The sequence below is a fragment of the Pseudopipra pipra genome, chromosome 5 (genome assembly GCF_036250125.1).
Source record: "Pseudopipra pipra isolate bDixPip1 chromosome 5, bDixPip1.hap1, whole genome shotgun sequence".
NCBI lineage: Eukaryota > Metazoa > Chordata > Aves > Passeriformes > Pipridae > Pseudopipra > Pseudopipra pipra.
In genome coordinates this window covers 14,345,531-14,366,143 of record NC_087553.1, presented here as the reverse complement: position 1 = coordinate 14,366,143, position 20,613 = coordinate 14,345,531, and the positions used below count along the sequence as shown (strand labels likewise).

At 43.6% G+C, this 20,613-nt stretch overlaps 2 protein-coding genes and 1 long non-coding RNA gene across 15 annotated transcripts in view; 2 read left to right on the top strand and 1 right to left on the bottom strand.

Annotated features, from left to right (window-relative positions):
- Positions 1 to 3,008, top strand: part of WNK1 (WNK lysine deficient protein kinase 1) — a 102,625-nt gene extending 99,617 nt beyond the window's left edge. For all 13 annotated transcript variants that reach the window (XM_064654583.1, XM_064654592.1, XM_064654593.1 and 10 more), the window contains one exon: positions 116 to 3,008. In XM_064654583.1, the coding sequence (XP_064510653.1) occupies positions 116 to 430 (315 nt within the window). In that variant the 3' untranslated portion in view covers positions 431 to 3,008. The remainder of the gene's footprint in view (positions 1 to 115) is intronic.
- RAD52 (RAD52 homolog, DNA repair protein) lies at positions 2,777 to 20,260 on the bottom strand. Its single transcript, XM_064654597.1, has 12 exons — positions 20,156 to 20,260; positions 14,095 to 14,183; positions 12,707 to 12,808; positions 12,029 to 12,122; positions 10,417 to 10,484; positions 10,045 to 10,163; positions 9,879 to 9,954; positions 7,849 to 8,042; positions 7,502 to 7,644; positions 6,841 to 6,918; positions 6,092 to 6,325; positions 2,777 to 5,816 (listed from the first exon to the last, which is right to left on the bottom strand). The coding sequence occupies exons 2-12, from the start codon at positions 14,179 to 14,181 to the stop codon at positions 5,758 to 5,760; spliced, it is 1,254 nt and encodes a 417-aa protein (XP_064510667.1). The 5' UTR covers positions 14,182 to 14,183; positions 20,156 to 20,260; the 3' UTR covers positions 2,777 to 5,757.
- Positions 16,255 to 17,800, top strand: LOC135414161 (uncharacterized). The gene is made up of 2 exons (XR_010430608.1): positions 16,255 to 16,400; positions 17,587 to 17,800. It is a non-coding gene; the product is annotated as an uncharacterized LOC135414161 (long non-coding RNA).
- Positions 20,261 to 20,613: the final 353 nt, after the last annotated feature.

Here is a 20,613-nt window from a genome sequence, read left to right as displayed (position 1 = left end):
GGCCACGGCTTGTCCTTGTAAACACTCATTGGGAACGGCCTGTGGACCGAGGGGCGGACTGGTGATTTTTAAGCACAGTTACATAACTTTTCTTGGTGGTTGGGTTTTCTTTCAGGCCCCTGGAATGGCAAGAAAATTCTCGGCACCAGGTCAGCTCTGTATCTCTATGACATCTTCCCTGGGTGCTACGCCCATCCCTGCAGCATCAGCTACCTCTTTAGGTCCCTTCACAAAGCCTATATGCCCTCCGCAGCCGTACGGTTACCCAGCAGCGTCTTTCCCCGCTCCGTGGAGTGGGGCGGGCGGTCCAGCACAGCCGCCGCTCGGCCAGTTCCAGCCCGTAGGTGCCGCCTCTTTGCAAAGCTTCAACATCAGCAGTTTGCAGAAGTCGGTCAGCAACCCTCCCGGCTCCAACCTGCGGACCACTTAGCCCTGCTCGGAGACCACGCTGGCGAGAGCTCGGGACAGGACGTGGGGAGGGAAATGGGGCCCTGTATCAACTACTAGTGCTGCAATGAACTGGTAGCTTGCCAGACTGGGAATGAATTTATCTTTTCCAACCATTGCTGTCAACTCTCTGTAAAGGGGGTTTCCCCACACGCTTGGAGGGGGGAGGAGGATGATCAGCATCCTTGTGATGGGACAGTGCTTTTCACCGAGGGGGTCCCGCTCTTGTGGGGAACAAGAGCTGTGAAGAGGAGTCATGGGGTCAGTTAATACAGTCTTGCTGTAAATTTTTTCTCTGGTTTGAAGCTGAATCCACATGTGTTGAGGTGGGAGAGCTGAACCCTAGCATGAGGCTTTAGCATGCTTCTCGCCTCTCCCTGAAGAACCAAGATCAGGAAAAAAGCTGTCCAAATTCCCCTCCTCTCCCTCTCCCCGGTCAATCATATCTGGCTCTGAAAAGATGGGGCACACAAATGGACTTGCAGTGCAGCCCGTGCTTGATAGGTCATTACTGCTTTAAGTAAGATATTAACAGCTTTGACTGCAGCATTAGAGCAATTTAAATTGTTAAAAAAAAAATTTAAAAGTTCCCTGCGGACATGTACTTACCATCAGTTTTGATGTGGAAACACTGTGATATATAAATGTTGTTGGACAACAGTAGTTTAAAAATGAGTGGAATATAGAGGGTTAAAAAGTTAAAAAGAAAAAATGGGAAAAAAAGCTAGCTATATCCTTATACTTATTGGAGACACTTTAACTTTTTCCTTTGTATTTTCATTGTATTAGATAAATAAATGTGAATGTAAAATTGTATAAATTAATGTACTTGAATACTTGTCTGTTCTCCCAGTATGCTTGCTGGATATTTTAGTGCCTTGGACTTCTATTGCTTCTGCAGTTTAGCGTCGTCTTCCCAGCAGACCCCAGGTGGGCAGAGGGCATGTTCAGTGAGGGGTGGCTTTGTTTGTACCCAGCGCCCGGGACGCTCCGGGTCCCGGTGCCGCTCGGAGTAGGTGTGTGGAGGGGGAAGTCATTGAGGCCGCGGGTTGGAACAGCGTTCTGTGTGTCGGGGAAGCTTGTCCAGGCGGGCAGATCTGAAGTTGCTGGTGTGACAGGGGCCAGGTGGGGGAGAGACGGAGGGTTGCGGGTGAAGCTAAAATGAGACTAACCAGTACTGTCTGTGGAGGCAGGAGGTCTGGATCAGAAGCGGAGAGAGGATGGGGAGAACGTGTATCTTTGGGAAAGGCCCAACTTAAGATGCAGTTTGACTCCACCTGCGAAGTGGTAAAGATGTTTGGTCAGGATGTGGATTGAGGGAGAGGTGCCATTGCTCGTTGGGCTTGTCTGCTGGGATTGCTTTTCTTACCTTTTTTTTTTCTTTCTTTTTTTTTCTTTTTTTTTTTTTTTTTTTTTTTTTTTTTTTGTAAAATTCATTTAAGCCAGGAACAGACTGTCCTGGTGCAACGTCCATTGCCGGCAATGGATGTACTTGAAACAGCCGGCATCAAGAAGTTTCCTCTGTCTGTCTTGGAGGATTTACAATTTTGTTCACTCTTAACAAATTTCAAGCTGGTACCAGGACTGTCACTATCTGTCACCTCTTAGTACCTATACTGTATCTTCTGCTTTGGTCATTCTCCCTTTATATATTTAAGAAATACTGGTTTCCTCTTCAAAGTCAAAATAATACCAGCCAGTATTTATGTAGTGCTGCAAAAAGCTGTGAAGGATGAGAGTTCTGCTTCTCAGTGCTTGGGAGCAGCTCCCCAGTATCCTGGAAGCTGGTGCACCACCAGGGATGTTACTTGCCCACATTGTTTTCTAGGAGCGCTGTTCCTCCTCCCCTGGAGCCTTATTAGGGAGTTTTTGTGTTTGTGGATGTTCTCACTTTTACAAAGAAGTGTGTGAGATTGTTCCATTCCTGTCGCTTGTTTTACAGCAGCAGGACCAGGCTGGAGAGGAGCCGCTCTGGGCCCTGAGGCCGGTTGGTTCTGTGTAGCAGGTACAGGCTGGAGCTGCAGGGGGAGAGAGAGAGGAGGCTCAAGGGGTGTGTTGGAAGGGGGGAGGGCAGGGTCCCGGTGGCTGAGGCAGAACAGGAACGCCTGCTCCTCCATCTGCAGGGATAGATGCAGAGGAGTCTCTTGGGCATGGCCAGTGGAAACGGGAGCGGTGACAAACCTGAGGCAGTAATGAGACAAGGGGAATATTCGTGGCATTGGAACTGGTCAGCTGGATGCAGCACGTGGTTATTTAAATTTGATCTAATAAGTTTTGAGGTCGTTTTTTCACTTAATGTTATGCAAGAACTGGTTTTATTTACCATTGATTTTCTTTTTTTTTTTCCCCCTCCCTCCCTCTCCTCCTGTGGATGAATAACTGAAGTCTAGAGGAATAAACTAATGCTACTGAACTGTTAAATTATTTTGTTTAATATTACACTTTGAGTATCTTTTTCCACATAAAATCTGTTTCTGAATTACAAGCGTTTTCTTTACATTATTTAACAATGTACACTGTAAAAAATAAAAATAAAAAAAAATAAAATGAATTGAAACTTGGGGCTTCCCTGGCCGTAGTTAGTCGTATGTTTTGCACTAAACCCAGGCACTGCGCTTCTCGTACGACTGCGCCCTGTGCTCCGGTCTGTCACCTTTGCAGACTGTTGAATGAAGCCACTCAGATAAACCAAACCTGCTTTTGTTGAGCTGCGGGATTTCTTGTTGAAAAGCAGGTTCCAGCCCTTCCATCCTCTTCCTGCAGTGATGGGACTGTTACCCAATTTGTCAGTTTATCACAGGAAAGTACAAGAAACCCAGTTTAATGAGACCCTTCACTTCTCAAAAGCAGTGACCAGCCACAAGCCTTTGGCCTTTAATAGGACACTCCAAAGCAAGGTACTACAAGGAATAATTCGTAGAATGAATCTTTAGGAGAGGAGCGGCCTGAGGGAGTGGGAGGGAGAAGCTGTGCAGGATAATGGATCAGCTGTGGGACTGCCTTTATGGCTGGGAATGTCACAGACTTGCCAAACACACTCAGCTCTGGCAGACAAGAACTTGGTGGCTCCCCTGTCAGAAGCACAGGTGGAGGGAGCGTCGCTGGTGAGGTCCTGTGCTTGGTTTTGGCAGTGAAGTAAGAGTGGGGAGCGCTGCAAGGGAGGGGGGAGCGCCCTTCCTGGGGACTCTCCCTCTGTGGGCTCCCCTGCCCTCTGCTCTGGGGTGGACAGGAGCAGGGACGTGCACCTGTGGGGCTGGTGAGAAGGAACTCGCTGAGCTCTACAACAGGAATTCAATCCTTAGATTTGTGGGAATGCTTCATACGGTCATTCTCAACTTTAGACTTGGAGGAATTTGGTATTTCTAAACACTAATTGCTGCTGCATTTCTTTCCATTTTAAGAGCAGCTTCTGTTATGACTCATGCTGCGCAAGGCCTCAAAGGGAAAAAAAAGCTCCAAGTATAAGTTTTCCTGCCCTTTTCAAAGGGACCAATCCTGAGAAGCTCCTTGTGATGATCTCTCTTAGAGGAGGCACAGCTACACTGGCACTGTTTCCAGAGTCAAGAAAGCTGAGGCAGTTACATTTATATGAGACTTTTGAATGTTTTTCATTGTAGAAGTGTGGAGCGGCTTTGAATTCAGCAATTCTGAATGTCTGCACGTTGCCTTCCTTCCTAGCAGGTATATGGTTTCAACAGCGAGTGCATGACTCAAATATGTGGAATGTGTTTCTTCCCTGAGCTGTTCCGAAGGCAGCACTGAATTGGCAAGAAATGAGTACGGTGAAATGTGCAACTTGTTTTTAGATATAATCTATTACCATTAATTACAGCTTGTCCTGTCTTTCTGTGCTGTTCCTTGTCCTGTTGAGGAGGTAAGTGGACAGTAGAGGATATTTAAGGGGAAAGGACTGATTAAGTGGTAAAGGCACTGTAGGAGGAATAGGAATAAATGCTGGATGTTTCAAATGTGTTCACATTTAGACAGGGCAGTGATGGCAAAGCACAGGAATAGGGTCCTGTTTCAAGCCTGACGTTGATGTCAGGGTTGGACTAATCCCAGGGTTTATGTAAATTTTCCTGGTCCAGCTGTAAATTCCAGTCACACAGTATCATCCTCTTTACTTCCAGCACTGCAGGTGGGAATTGCAGTTACCAGGCTTCCCTCCTGGGGAAGGTGGAACCACCCTGCCAGGAGCAGTGCTGCCAGCACAGGTGCCTGAACCCTGATTTGGTGGTGGAGCTACAGCTGAACCACTTCACTAGAGAGGAAGAGAACAGATAGTTCAGCCCAGCAGAACTCCTCCCTTTACAGCGTGGAGCTGCTCCAAATGGATACAGGAGTATTATTCCAATAGTACTTAAAAATTCTTCCTTTGACCTTCTTACTAGAAGGAACAGCTGTTGGCTTTGCTCTCACCTTTAAACCCTGTGAGGTTTTCTGTTTGCCCATCCTAAAGCAAACGTGAGGTTGTGCAGACACGGTGGTTCCTCTTTAGCTTCCATTTGGAACATGTTAACTCCTTTGAGGCTGTCAAACAGGGAGCGAGTTGTAAAGGCTGGAAGGGCACAGAGACACAAACAGCTCCCAGCGTGGTTTGCTTTGCAAATTTCATGTTTATTTCTGTATTGACAAGGGTCGAAAGCTTATTTAAAAACAGAAGTGCAGCTCCCATTCATTTCACAAAGGATCCGATCAAACACTGTCTGTGATGCCACACAGTGCTGGCAGCAGTCCTGGTGTGCTCCTGCCCTGTGCCACAGGCAGGGCTGGAAGTGGAGGTGCTGCTGCTGCTGCCTGGGATGGCTGAGGAACAGGCTGAGGAAGAGTGATGGGCTCTGACCCTGTTTGTGCAGCCACAGGGAAAAGGCTGGGCTGCACCTCAGATGCTGCCACAGCGTCACACCCTCAGCCTCGCCGGATGGGCAGCCACAGCTCAGATGTTCTGTCCTCTGACCGTAACCCACCTGCTCCCCATTTCACTAAAAATCTCTTTCCTCTGTGCTGAACTGTAGCACTGAGGGAGAGAGAGAGAAGCTATTAATTATATCTCATTTTTAACAATTCATTCTGTTCCTGTTTCAGGCAAATTACACGTAGCATCCACCAGTGCTGCAGAAGCACAAATGATTGCTTGTTTATAGAAAAAGGCATCTGAAATATGCAATAACCTAAAAGTACATGAAGTTCTTGCTGGCTGTACGAAACTCTTCTCTGTTGCTTCACCATAATATGCAGCAAAGTCCATTTGACATAATTTGAAAAGCCAACTGCGGTCCTGTGATGGAGGTACGGATACCACTGGGTGCCTTACGGAGGTTCCAGTCTCCTTTTCTTCAAGCTCTGACTTCTCCTGAGGGGGCTGCACCCTGCCAAACAGGGAGAGAGTGAGAGATGGAAGCTTCTTAATGTTTTTTTTTCTGCTTCTAAAAGCACTCCTCAACTCTTTGTCTAATTCTTCCTTGATAGGACACTGGGATGGAAAAAACCAGACAGTTCTCCGAGCCCACTGTCACAGCACCTGCAGCCAGGTCCAAGAAAAGAGGAATGTTTCTCCCGCTCCACTTCACTAATCTAACAGCGCTGCTTTCAAAGCCAAGAGCCATGGTTAGGACAGAACTCAGTCATTTTTGGCAGCACCTACCTGGGCTGGCACTGCTGTTGCTCGTGAGTGTAGCAGGTGGCTGCAGTTGTGCGAGTCTGGCAGAGGCTTTGTGGTGGTTTGTTCTGTGAGGTGTCCGGTTACGGGTCCTCGTCGGGTGAGGTCCGTGGGCTGTTTTAGGTGTCTGGTGTCCAGCTGATGATGGGTCTGCCACCTGGGGACCTGTTACCTTAAGATCAGTGCTCTCCAAGGAAATGTCCCAGAGTTCAGGATCATCTGGAATGAATGAGAAGGTGATCCACGACGGTAGTGTTGTACTACAGGAATGACAGTAACTCCAAGATCAGCACACTCTTTTGCTACAAGCGGTGGCTACTATAAAATTTAACCTGTAAAGCATTTTTAATGGCAGTGCACAGCAGGGAATGGTCCTGCCCCTTGAGCTGTGGACTTAAACAATGTCCAGGCACCATGGTGTAAGTGTGACACAAACAGCCAAAGTTATACTAGGAAAAGACACCCACCCCACCTGCAAAGATCTGTTTCTGTGCAGTATCACCTCAAGAAAAGTGTTTACCAAACAAATATAACAACTCTGCTCAGGAGCCTAAGTGAAAAACCCCTCATAGTGATGGACATCATCTCCCTGCCACTTAAGCCAAGTTTCTATTGTTAAGATTAGACTCACACACTTCTGTTATTCCAATTCTTCAGAGCTTTTACCTTTACATTGTATTTTGAAGAGCTGATTTAAATACTAATGATTTAACACTTATCAATTTTTGGCTGACCTGCAAAGAACTCCTCTTCTATTGCTAGTTCCTGTTGTACTGCTGGAGTGCTGTGCTTTATGGGAGGATCAGATGCTGCTGGAAGGAGGTAACACAAGAAGAGATTAATATCAGAAATACAGAAGAACCCTTTGCTCCTTCTTAACAGAGCACGAGTCTGAAATGATAACCAGCAGCTGCACCAGGTATCCTCTTTTTTCCTAGAGCTAGTTATGACTTAGTAGCAGGATGTAAAACAGTAAGATTCTGTACCTGATGCTGTCTGACAAGAGCAAGTGTGCTACTTTAACATGGTTCTTTTAGCCTGCTCCCCCCACCTCCAGGTTCCAGAATTCCCCATGAGCAAAAGGCAACATATCAATGGTTAATATTTGCCTGCAGCCTCAGCTCGGGTGCAGCAGGTTAACGGTGCTGACAATAGCTTTAGGCTGGCTGGAAAATTGCAGTTGTAATGATGCTGGCTTAGAGCTGATATTCCTGCCACTTTAAGAACACAGAGGGGGGGGAAAGGAGGATAATTCTCCTTCATTTGGCCTCAAAGGTGCATTGATGTCTCAGCACAAAAGCACCTGAAGCTGATCAGGCTCCTGTACTGAGGGTAAGGTGTGCCTGCCAGCAGCTATCATGGGAACTGCCAGTTTTTAATGCCATGTCTTATTACCCTGTTTGCTGTTGGGAGTAACTGCTGCAACCTGATGCTTTTTCTCCATCTGTTCCCGGAACTGTTGCTGTAGCTGCTTCTGCCGCAATTTCCGCTGGTAAGTGGCATCACACTCCATAGCCAAGGAGTCTGTGTTCCTATCCCTTCCCCCCCCCAGCAAGCACAAGGACAAACAGGATTTCAGCAATTACATTTTATGAAGAAAAAATTCATTAAGAAATAACAGTAAAGAAAATCCACTGAACTAGTGTTTTAGGGCATCTTTGGTATTGGGCTGCCCATGTGTTTTAAAAGGTACGGTAACTTCTAATATACTTTATAAAAGACATGTATAACAGCAGTCTCACCTGGGACCATTTGGCTGTTTCTGATCTACTGTCACTATAGCAGCCTCCCTCTGACCAGGCTCACAGTGAGGTGCTACCTCAGAGTGTTCCCCTGCTGTGTTCTGCCTTTCCAAATAGCTGGTGTACCTCGCTTTCTCTATTTCAGGCTCATAGTCCTGTATTTTAGCTGTGACCAAATTTAACTCAGGGGGTACCTAAAAAAGGAGGAAAAAAGAGAAAATGTTAGAAATTTCCATCATCTAATTAATGAAATAAGCACAGGTTGTTTCATTTTGTTTGCTCCAAGTCGACCAGTGAGTTAGAAAGCTGAAATGCTTTTTCAGTACACAGTAATTCAGTTAGTTAATCACCGAATTCATGTGCCTTTTTGTTAGTTTAATCCCTCGGTGCTTCAGGGCAGATAGCCCCTGTCTCCCCACACTGTGCTCTGCAAACAAGAACAGGTGCAGGTGATCGATGCAGCATTTTACAGCTTCTCAGAGAGACCCACGAGGCTGTTGCCGAGCCTGTCAGTTCTACCAGTTCTGTTTGCACACTTGTGAGAAAGGGCACAGCAAACCTTGACTCAGTTCTGCAACCACGAGGCCTCTGAGGAAGCTACACCGTTCTTGTTTATTAAAGATGGGATGTTCTGGCTCTGTGATTTTACAAATTTGTGGGAATGCCTCTAACAGACAGTGACCCTGGCAATGGCAAAGCAGAGATTTGGGCTGTCTTTACTTGGTGAGGTGTCACTTTGGATCTGCTCCTACAGCCTTTAGCTAGAGAGAATCACCTTATAGCTTTGGGCATCTAGTGGGGTTTGGCAAATCCTAGTGTGACTGAAGGAAACTTTAGTGTGAAACTCCATAGATCAGCAGCTGTAAAAGGCTTTGTTTTTCCTCAGTCCACAAGGTAGGTCACCCCCTAGAAGCCTCCTGCCCCCAGCTGGAGCTGGCAAGATCCATGTTGGTCACTGAGCTGCCACCTCAGGAACAGCCAGGACAACTTGGATATTTTGAAGACTGTTATGTCACATCAGAGCACACAATAAAGGGGTTACAGAATGGTTGTCACTGGTGAAGATGGACATCACAATTTATTGTATGTCCCTCTGGACCAAAGATCTCCAGAAGAGGCATTTCTCCACGGTGCTGGTTACCTCAGGTTCACTGACATAGTGTTTCACAGAGGGTAAAGTAACTGCAGCTCTTTTTCCTTGCAAACTGAAACATAAGGAGTCCAAAAAGCAAAGCAAGATGTAATGTGGTTTCTTATTGTTTGTGAAGGATAAGAACCATAGTTCAAGTGTTCAAGTATACATCAGTTGTACATGCTAATTCTTCATACATGGAAGAGCCAGTTTGCCAGTAGTATCATATCAAGTATTTAACACAAATAAATAAGAGTTTAGTTCTTCCTAATATTATTCCTCATCCTCCAACAGCCAAAGCCAGTACATCCTGCTCTCATAATTCAGTTGCAAAACTCAGCTATCAGCACAATTTGAAGCGAGGCAGAGGACATTTGCAGGGCCATTTGTATACTCCTCACAAACCAAAATAAAAGTGTTACCTGTTTTGCTGTTCTGTGGTAAAACCTTGAAATGACTGGCAACAGCTGAAAGTTGTCGTGGGTCCAGTCTAAACAGTTTAGTTCACCCTTTCTATCACAGAGGCATCTAATAGTCTGCAGTGTTCTTTTGGGAAGGAGCCAGTTTGGTTAAGGCATGGATTACTGGCATTGAACAGAGAGATTTAGACAACATGGCCATAAATGTCACACGATATTTTTGAGCCAGATACTTTCTTTGCCACAGCAAACTTGTCTGCTGCAAAGAGTCAAAATTTGGAGTAGTTGTGGTAAAATGCCAGGGAAAAACTCTGCCTGCTGGTTTGTGTGAACTGTTTGTTACAAAGTCTATTGGTCTCCAGGCTGGTAACATTCAAGAATGAGATGCACTGATATCACTATTTATAAACTTTACAACATGAAGGACCAGGAGCAGTGGATGTTCTGCAGTCCCTGCTCTAACAGCCCGTGTTCTGTACCTGACGTGGAAGCTTATTCACGGCTCGTAGGTAGTCCTTGTCTAGGATGCAGTTCCCAAGAGCATTCCCAAAGCACCTGAGAAACAAGAGAGCTCACTGTGACTGAAAAATAACACTTCATTCTCACATAACTTCTGAAAATGTGCCAGTGCTGATCTTCACTTACTTGAGTGCCCTCTTCAGTCCATCTGTTACTGCCTCCTTTCTTGCCTTTTCTAAGGATAAGGCCTTGGACTTCAGGCCTTCGCTGACTCCATATCCCACATCTTCATGGTATGACCCATCCTGCAGTAAAATTTTAAGTAAGTAGAAGGGAAATTCTACACATACAGCACTTGTTGTTAGGTGCTGTGCTTTCCTAAGCCTGATTACTTGCTCTTAGCTGGCTGTTCTATAGCAATGTCCATGTTTTGGACAGCACTAGATTTCCTGCTGCAGCACAGTACTCCAGGACCACAGTCTGACCTTTGCAAGATCTTTCATTCCCAGCTTCAAATTGCTCAACTACAGACAGAGCAAACAAAAAAAATCCACTTACCTTAAGCTGAACTTTGACAAAAGCACAGACACCCACATAGAACCTGCCATTGTTGAGGTCAACAAAGTCTGGGGGAGGGAAAAGCAACATCCTAAATAATACAAAAGGCTTCTGGTCCACATTTAGTTTTTTTTGTCCTTTAAGGACATTCATAAACCTGTACCATACTTGCTGAATGTTCCTAAGATACTGTATCATCTTCTGTAAAATGGAGCATGACTTACAAAATATTAACTGAGAATGCTAACATATGAAAGAAGAAAGAGTTGCAAATGTTACTAATAATTCATATATGTATCCTAAATGTTCAAAGAATAACAATTTTTTCAGCTGGAAGGAGAGATTTTAAGTGCTAATTTATAAAAACAACAATGGAAAAGAAACTGTAGTCTACACAAGTAATTTCTTTCCTATTATGTACCAGAAGTTTCCAGTTTGTAAAAATTTGCATGTTTTATCCAGGACAGAATGCCTGAAGAGCTGAACAGGTTGCAATACAACTCTCAGTCATAATCTCTAAAGTACCTTACTTCACACCAAAAGCAATGCTAACTACTACATATAGAGCACTCTAGTTAGCAGTCTTGCAAGTCTAATAGAAACAGGACACATGTCTGAAATGAAATTTGGAGTTCAAGTAACTCTGTTCTGGGGTGCAAGAGCCCTTCTGTACTCATCTGGTCTATTTGTTTCATTGTTTTGTGATCCTGCTGAAGGTGCAAGCCCCCTTTTTCTACCCAGGAATTTAAAACAGAATCCTCTGAATCTCTAAGGAATGACTTCTTATGGCATTATTTGAACAAGGGAGGAGTTTGAAGGATGTCAGTCCTTTCTTGACTAAAAGGAGGAAAAAAAGTGGTGCAGAATAGATGGAAAGCAATGAAGTAAGTTATTCTATTTCTAGAATCTACCAGCCTGAGTTAAGAAAAGATTTCTGAAGGTGGGGAGGAGAAAGAAAGTACTTTTAAGGAGCTACTTTGACCTACTTCACGAGTCTTTAGCATAAGCACAGCAGATCTGCAAACAAGAACAACACTTCTCTGGTAGGTACTATTTCAGCTATTGAGATGGAAGAGGCTGAAGCTTTAAGATCACCTGAACACCAAATTATAGTGCAAATTTTTTCTAAAGCTTTCTATTATAAAAATCTCAGTACTAGGTATTAGCTAGAAGAGGAGTCTGCAGAAAAAGATGGGTCCCTAAAGATTAGGGGAATATTAACTGAGAATATGATCTGGTTAGAGTATAAAAATTACAGGTGAGTATGAAAGCTGGTTCAGGGCTGCTGGGTGTTAAATAGTTTAATTGTAATTACTCTTGACTGAGTGTTCCCATAGAGATCAGAGACCTGATTAGAATACCTCCAGAATAATCATAAACACCCTCAGAGTAATGACTGTGACATGTAAAAAGAAAACAGAAGCTCCCTTATTATTCAATTTCTCTAATTTTTACTAACTGTTAAAGCACCTGGAAATTGTACATGCCTCTCTCCAGGTTGTTTGGAGTGACCAAGTTCTAGGATAGATATCCTGGCCCTTATCTGAGAGACTTTTCCTTCACAGTGAAACAAGGGGGAGGGAAGATTTCTTTGCCCTCAGGAGACACTCACCAACGTTCTGCTGAGTGACTGAATGAGCCCAGCCATTGAAGCCAAACATCTCGTTGGCCAGACTGATGACCTTGTGACCCTCAATGTAACAGACCTGAAAAGAAAAGCATAAACACATAAATATGCATATAAACACAGGGACCTGTGCACACATCTCTACACATCTTTATTTTAAAGAGGGATTACACTCATCACCTCACACTGAGGAAACCTGGCTAAGTTCAAGGTTCAGGTAATGTGAATAAAAGGATGATGGTGCAGCTTTAGGTTCACTCTCTTCCAGCAGCTGTGATGAAGGTTAATATAATAACAAATATGACTTAATGGAAGGCAGAGCTGGAGGCGACTAAAGATGGTAAAACATAGCCAGTGTTATATAATGCTCCATATAGTCCAGTTCTGGGAAAAAATAAGGAAAACATCTCAGTGTTGCACAAGCAGATAAACATTCCCTTGTAAAGGATGAAGCACTGAAAAATTAAGTCTTTTTTTTTAAGTCTAAAAGGGATATGTGGCTCAATAGAAGTTAGAATTTATGCCATGCTGACTTTGCATTCACATCTGCATATTAAACTACTAGCAGGAAATTACCTTCAAAAAAATAAGGAATACTGTAACTTTTTAAACCCTAGGGGGGAAAAAAATGGAGTAGAAACATCTGTGCATGTGTGCTCCTACCTTTTGTCCTCCTCCAGCCTGGCGACTGCTGATATAATCTGGGCCCAGCCTCTGCCGAAGAGCGTGCTGGATGGCCTGGTATTCACTGGCTGTGTAGTGATACTATTGACAAAAATAAGGTAAGACAAATCTTACTCTCCTAATATCATTTCTTTATCCCAGTCCTTCCAAGAGGTGTATGATCCATTTTTAGAATCAGTTTAGAACAGACAAGGAAACACCTCATGTTATGTACGTGCATTAGATTGTTTGGGGGTTTTTTCCCCTCTTGATGTATACAATTATTGAGCTGTAGCAACTATTTTTGATTAATAATCCTAGTCAAGCTTGCCACAAACACACATATAAGCTTCTGTTTTACCTCTCAAAACCAAAACATAATATCTCTGCGACCCACAAGAAAAGTGTATTTAAAAACTCCAACAAAAGCAAAGATTAACCTTACTCTAGCACCATATGCCATCAGGGCAGGGAGGATATAAACTCAGGAAACCAGTCAAAATTGGAATTTCTTGAGGAGTGTTCAGCAATTTTCCCTCTTGGGAAAATCCCTCTGGATGACTCCAACATCACTGGTATCTTTAGAGAACAACAGCATCACCAGAAGCCTAAAGTGTTGTAACTTTAGGCTTGTCCTAGTAGAAATGCAATTTAAAAAACGTAGCAAAGCCTAAATGTATGTGTAAGGATTTGAGCACTAAAAAGCTTGTGTTGCTCTGCTCTGATGTGGGACAGAACAGAGGTTTTACCACTGAAATTGTAAGTACTGTGTATGAATGTATTGGCTACTCTAACCATTCAGCAGATCACAGTGTGTGTGTCATATAAATTCCACCCCCTGCCAAACCTCTCTGATTTAAAGGAATAACTTTGTCTTCTTCTGTCTCCAGAATGCAAGCCTGTAACCAAAAAGCATATGGAAAAAGGGAGGATGCACATGCCTGTGCCATATTCAGGAACTACATATAAATGCCTATCATGGAGAAGAGAATTCACCACCAAAAGCTCTGTTAAGCTCAGATATGATTTTCTTTTTTCTGAATTATTTTGCAATTTTTTTAAATAATTTTTTAATAGCTGAAAGTAGTTGGCTTTTCTGAATCACTACTGAGAACGTGTGCAAGTATGATCCAGGCCATCTGGGAATAAGGGAGAATAAAACAAGACCCACTTTTGAGATTTAAAAACCTTCAGAGAAGAATCCACAGCAATATATTACAACTCGAGGCATGCCAAGACCATCATGGATGAAAAATGTAATATACAATTAGATGTAGCACGATTCCAACCTTACTGTGTCCAAGTTTAAAATGAATGAATGTGCAGGGCAGATTTCCAGAAGTGTGAGCATAAAACTTCTATTTCTCTCCTGGGAAAAGGGGACTGACCTGTCCGAAGGAAGCACCTGAACTGCCAGTGCTGGAACTGTTGCTGCTGCTGGAGCTTTTGCCATCTTTCCCCTGGCTTTCAGGCATCCCTAAAGGTAAGAGAAAATAGAATTCCCTCTCAGACTCTTCAGCACTTCTGGGATGACTTTCAATATCTATGAGTACTTAGGCTCTGATAAAAAAGCAGAGGTAACTTTTTAAAACCTTACTTGGCTATACCCTGACTTGTCAGTCTTTATTTTAGATTATTGCTTTGACTGCAATCAATCAGACTGTCTTGTGTTATCATGGTACCACATAAACTGTGCAGAGCTGAAAACCACAGAGAACCTGTAAGAATTGTAAGAAGTGGTGCCAATAATTCAGTAGATGGCACCCTTTTCCAAGCCAGTATCCAACACTTCCCAGCACTGCACTCCACCCTGCTGGAGCAGTGGTCCCTGGGAGATCCCTGGTCCCTGGGATTCCCAGCTGTGCCAAGGAAATGCAGCAGCTCTTCTGAATAACCCACAGAGACAACCTTTTTGCAGAAATGTCATTTGTACAACTGAGAGCCCAGCACTCAGACTTTTGAAAGCATTACAAATATAGGAAAAATTAAGACACATACAAGATAGCTGGAGATGTCAGAACAGTTTGAGTAAGTCTAAAACCCCCAGAGAATACCATGATTTGACAGTCAGTCAGAACCTGGCTGGTATTGTACTTTGCTAATGTATTCCAGGTTCAGCACTTTTTAAAATAAGGTTTTTTTCCAGTCTCTGAACAAGAAATCCAAAGTTTACTGAGGACTTGGCAAACAATTTTCAGAAGAAGGATACTGGTTGTTTCCTGGGCAAGTATGAGCACTGGCAATCATGCCAGGTGTAGCTAAAACTCTCCTTAATTTTGGTTGGCTAGAATTATTCACCTTCAGTCCAAAATTTGTATAATTGTACAGTGTTCATCCACTCAAATGTGTTTCAGTCAGAATCGAGCTGCAATTTGTGGTAAATGCATTTGGTTTTGGAAAAAGAACAAGCAGGAGGCAATGTTACCAGGAGTAACACTTGTGATTTAAGCAGGCTATTTCCCCTCTTCAGCAAAGAGTTCATTGCATGGGGAGGGAGACAAGTAGAGAAAAAAAAATAGTATATGTGGCGAGAGGCAAAAGGAATCAAAGTTTGAACAATACTGCTGCCTCCCCTCATGCCCCAAGCAGTCTAAGTCAGATCTTAATCATAGCCCTGTGACCAATTTATACAAAGTAGGTGGGTGGTGTTTTGATGCAAAATTGCTTAATACTGATTTCAGTTGAAGTCCTTTAAGTTTTTATATTGTGTGCACCATTATCAGCCTAAATTTATTAAAGAGATACACTCCTAACAAAGTTCTGAATAAGTCAGGGGAATTGATTCTGAATGAGAACAAGGAAGTACAGAATCCCACTGAAAACAGCTTCACATCACATGGTTTTAATCCAGCAGATCAGATGCTGCTAGGGAATACTAGCAACATACTTCTTTGCAATAAGCAGTTTAAAAACGTGTCAGTGTTTTGTCTTCAAATTATGTATGAATCCAGTTTGGTTTCAGGCTTTACCTGCAGGCACAGCCTCAGCTGTGAGCCTTGTTTAAAGCAAACACTCTGTCAGAGCAATGTGGTGGGTTTTGCAGTTGGTGAAGTGCAGCACAGTAGAGCCCTGGGTCTCAAAGCAATTGCCAGAGCATTTCAAAGTGACAGAACTCCAATATCAAAATTATTAGAGTAGGAGTTTGGAAGAGAGAGAAGTTAATTCTGCAAATGGAGCTGTAAGTCTATCTCAGTATCAGAGCCAGGAGCTAGGGAAGGCAAGGTACTTCCATTCCTCAGTGGAATATTGTTTCCTCACCCACCCCACCACCCCACCCTCTCCCCACAACATTTTAACTTACATGAAACATTAATACTGAAGTAGATAATAAGCTATTGGCTTGAGTGCCAAAGAGCCTCGAACACCCTCCAGGGCCAGGACTGTGCAGGGAGGCTGCCTGACTCATTAACCAGTGTTAAAAAAAGCCCTGTTTCCAAACCATCTTGAAATACTAAAAATTAAAGTTCAAACAGACTTGCTGTGTATGCAGGAAAATGTTAACAGCTTACATCAATTTAAAGGAATTATAATTTATTACCTCTGTGATTCTGACCATTACTTATTATTTACAGGGAATTCCTTCAGTTCAACTGGAAATGTTCTCAGGAAATTTTCTTATCAGCGAGAAAAAACCCCCACAAGACTAGAGGTGTTGCACTGTGCTCCAAAATGTTATCTGGGTAGACCAGATCAGGTAAAGAAACTTAACAGCTTTTATTACTTCCATATTTTGATCTTTAAAATTCAAACATATTAGGTACATGATCAAAAAAAAAATTTTCTGGTTTGGAAACTAGATGATGAAATATTAATTTGCAACAGCATTCTAGAAATAGGTATTTATTTGTATGCTGGTAGTAAATGGAGCAGCTGCTGAGAAGAATCTGGGTGTGTACACAAATTCCTGTGCAGGAAATAATCCGACTTTCTAGAGCAGATAATCCTGAATTTAATCTGTTCAGGTACAACTACCACTGTGGGCTGTGGTGGCAACACCTTCCCCTTCCATGATTGTATGGACATAACTTCTAATTTTCTAAATTAACACATCCTCACACACCTTTCTACCCTGCTGTCCACTCCCCCCCCAAATTTATTTTGGTCCTAAATCTCCTCTTTTCCCATCAGTTCCCCTCTGTCTTGACAAACTAGGCTTTTGAACCATGCCCTGTGCCTTAATCCTGTGCTAGGAGAGCCAGTTGCCAGTTCTCCTCAAGTGTAAGGTGCAAGCAGGCAGTTTTGCATCACTTCAAAATAGTTGGCATACCACGAATTGTGTGAGTACCACAGCTTGGGAAACGCTCAGCTAGAACACGGCTCTTCCAAGAAAATAATCACAGCATCACACAATCTAAGGCCTTTGACATGGACTGTGAACTTTCAGAGGGCTTTTCATTCAACCTCATCCTCTTTATAGGGTAAGTTTCCTTCACAGTGAAGCTTTGGTTCAGCTGAGTAAAAATCTTCAGCATTCTTTCAATCAGTGCAATTCCACTGAGCCCACCCAGAGCAAACAGTTACACGTGTAGCAACAAGTGATTTAGCAAGCACTAAAGATAATGCCACATATTTAACCTAAGGTGCAAATCACTCCAAGAAGACATGCAAAAAGCTTTGAAAGTTTTATATTTCTGTGGAGTATTCTCTCCTCTGGGAACTCCAAACTGCTTTATAAGTTGATTTACCTGTTATGCAAAGGCTGCTTTACCTAACACTAAAGCTGAGGTAACTCTTTTAAGTATAAATGGGGCAGACGTTCCTGATCAAGACGGGCCTGAGCTACACCAAAGTTTAAAGAGAGTGGAAAAGGGATGATGAAATTGCCTGTGGAAAAGCTGCATACAATAGAACACTTCAATTTTGACTTCTGTTATCTCTAGGCAAACAACCTGGACGACTTGAGAAAAGCAAGGTGATGTTCTGTTGACTTCATCAGAAGAAAAAGATATTCAGTGTTTTACAGGTTAAACAGTGAAATGCACGGGGAGGTCATGAGACTGGGTGGGCTCTGATGCTGCCAATACCTTATTGATGCATCTTATTGATTCAGGCTACATTCTGTAGTAAGAGAATAAAAAAGATATAACACAGAAAGTTTGAGCTACCTGCAGTAATTTAACTATATTTGCTTTCAAGGCACACAGACAGCACTATGACAATTCCTACTCAGTTAGGGCATGGGTGACATCTGACACCTTCAAGCAGTTCCATTTATTCCAGTGGAATCTATGTGGCTCCAAAAGCATAATTTAACTCATAGGTTTATCAGGCACTACTAGGTGATGATCCCCTCCCTGCACTAAACAGAAAACACTAATCTTGGTTACAATTTTTATTAATTAACATTTTAATGAACACAGGGTAAAGCTCCTCCTTCCTTACCTTTATAGAAGCTTAGCAGAATAACACAGTTCACCAGTCATCTGTGCAATTATTGGAGGTTGTTTAGGGCCCTGCTTCCCCACCAAATACAAACCCAGCTCCAGTCCAAATTGGTTGGTTTAACCCACATGTTGCTGTGTTTTAGCCTACATATTTTTCAAATGTTGCTGCCTCCAAACATTTTCCTTAATAGCAATGTTGTGTGTCAGTTACTCCTTTCCTACCTAATTTTGTTTGCTGTTTTAAAATCCAGTGCCCATTGTCATTTTTGCCTTACCAAGTGTCCACGAAGTTTCATTAGTTAAAAATGCATCAGTAGCACCTTATGAAACAGGTAGTTCCAAACAATTCTAAATTTGAAATACATTTGCTCTCCAAGAATATAAAGCCTGCTTCTTGCATTACTTAATTTCTTTGCATTAACTCACAATTCTGCACCCAAAAAAAAATTCATTCAGGGTATTAAAGGGTACATCTGCACCAATAATCTTTTGATGATATTATATATAAAAGAATTTCCTACAGCAACAAACAGTGAGCTGGGATTGTAGTAAGACTTGCCCTGTTCTGCTGCACTACAAGGTAAAACTGAAGGAAAAGAGAAACTTATTTGACAAACAAGCTCTTTTCCAGGTGTGAAACAGCAATACCTCACAGTTACAAAATCAAAAGTGAACAATCCAGTCTCCAAAAACAAGTTTCACATACATACAGATGGATTAAAAGAAAGGAGCTCGTTCAGGAGACCAGACCTGGCAGAAATATTAATCAAATATTGTAAATTATTTATGTGGGTACTTCTTTCTAAAAGCCTGTCAGATTGATTTATATCCACATCATTTATGTACGAGTCACTTTAGCCCTTGCAAGAGAAAGACAGCAGGCTTTTTAACTCAGAGTAATGGTTTGGGACTTCAAGGGAAAAGCAGCCTGTCCAATTGTAACTGGAAAGGCTGCAGATTTCCCAAATGCAATTATGACAAGAAATTAATCCAGGCTGGAAACTGAAACATGTGAACTCTGCAAGAGCTGTGGGAGATCTGTCAAACTGTGCATCATAAACCCCTTTGTGATTACAGGTACAGATGACACTTCTGGCAGCAGGACCCTATTAAGCTGACACACTAATTAAATTAGGACAAAAAACCCAAAGCTTTGAAGCTCTCTGTTTTCCTGTTTAGCTCCAGGTTGACACTTGTTTATTGTTAAATGAAAAATCATTTACACTTGAAATCAGCAGAACACTCCAGGCATGGGCAACCCTGTATCTATTTTCATCCCTCTGCTTTCTTAGCAATATAAAGAGTCCCTTTTTTGGGACACTTTAGACTTGACAACATGCACTTATGTGAAATTAATGAACACGGGGTAAAGCTCTTCCTTCCTTACCTTTACCAGGAATGCATTTAAAATGGATTCTGTGCTTCTACAGTTGAAAAGGGAATTCAGGTTATCGAGAATATCAGACGGGTATCAGGCTGTGAGAGGTCTGAATTATATTATGATAATATATATTATAGATATATAATATAATTGTTATGTATGGTACAAAATATAATAACATATAATATATAAAACATATAGATAATATATAGTAAGATATGATAACGATATTATAATATCTACAATACGATACAATATGATAAATGTAATTACAATATAAACGGTATTTCTTGCAACAAGATACTATTTGAAATAGTGATAATTTACATGCCAATAACTGTCATTCCTTGAGCAATCTCACAGGTCCATCCGATTTGCCATAACCTCTCTCTTCAGCGTTGCCTGGGAACAGCGGCTAAGGACTTTAATGCAGGTTCTGGCTCCTTAAGTTAATTATTTATTAATTATTATTTTATTACGTATAGTGTAATAATAACGAAATAATTAAATAAATTCCTAGTTCAGTGGAACTGTGAGGATCCCGCAGCGGGTCAGTCGCCCTGCGCGCCGGCGGCTCCCTCAGGAGGTGCGCGCGCCTGGGGCGCGGGTCCGGGTTGAGTTCCGTGCCCGATCCCGTTCCCGATCCCATTCCCGATCCCGTGCCCGATCCCGTTCCCTCCGTACCTGAGCCGGGAATCGCTCCTTCGCCCCGCTCGCACTTCCCGCCCGGCGCCACCGCCGCTACGGGCCGGCAGAGCGGCCAAACCTCGCCGGGGGAGCGGCAGCGCCGGGGGGCGGGGGCGGGGCCTCGAGCGGGGCGGGGCGAAGGGGAGCCCGGCCGTGCGGGCGCGCGCGCCGGGGGGCGGGGCCTGCGCGTGTCTCGCGCCGGGCGCGCGGGCGGGAGCGGCGCGGAGCGGAGCCGCCGAGCGGGGCCCGGCGGAGCCGCCGCCGCCCCTGCGCTGCCCGCGGGCCGACACAGCCGGTGAGGGGCCGCGCCGCCCGCGCCGCGCCGGGAATGGGCGGGGAGGAGGGTTAACGCGCCTCGGCGGCCGCTGGGGGGAGCGCGCCGGGGCGGGGCGGGGCCTGCGGGCGCCGGTAGCTGCGGGAGCAGCCGCCGCGCTGGGCAGGGGCTGCGGCGGCGG

Bases quoted from the DNA above. Each gene is read 5' to 3' on its own strand.
- RAD52 (XM_064654597.1), bottom strand. From the start codon at position 14,181: ATGCCTGAAAGCCAGGGGAAAGATGGCAAAAGCTCCAGCAGCAGCAAC. The intron at 12,123-12,706 runs GTAGGAGCACAC...TTTTCTTTTCAG, and splicing joins AGGCTGGAGGAGGACAAAAG to GTCTGTTACATTGAGGGTCA. The intron at 10,164-10,416 runs GTAAGTGGATTT...ATTTTACTGCAG, and splicing joins TTGTCAAAGTTCAGCTTAAG to GATGGGTCATACCATGAAGA.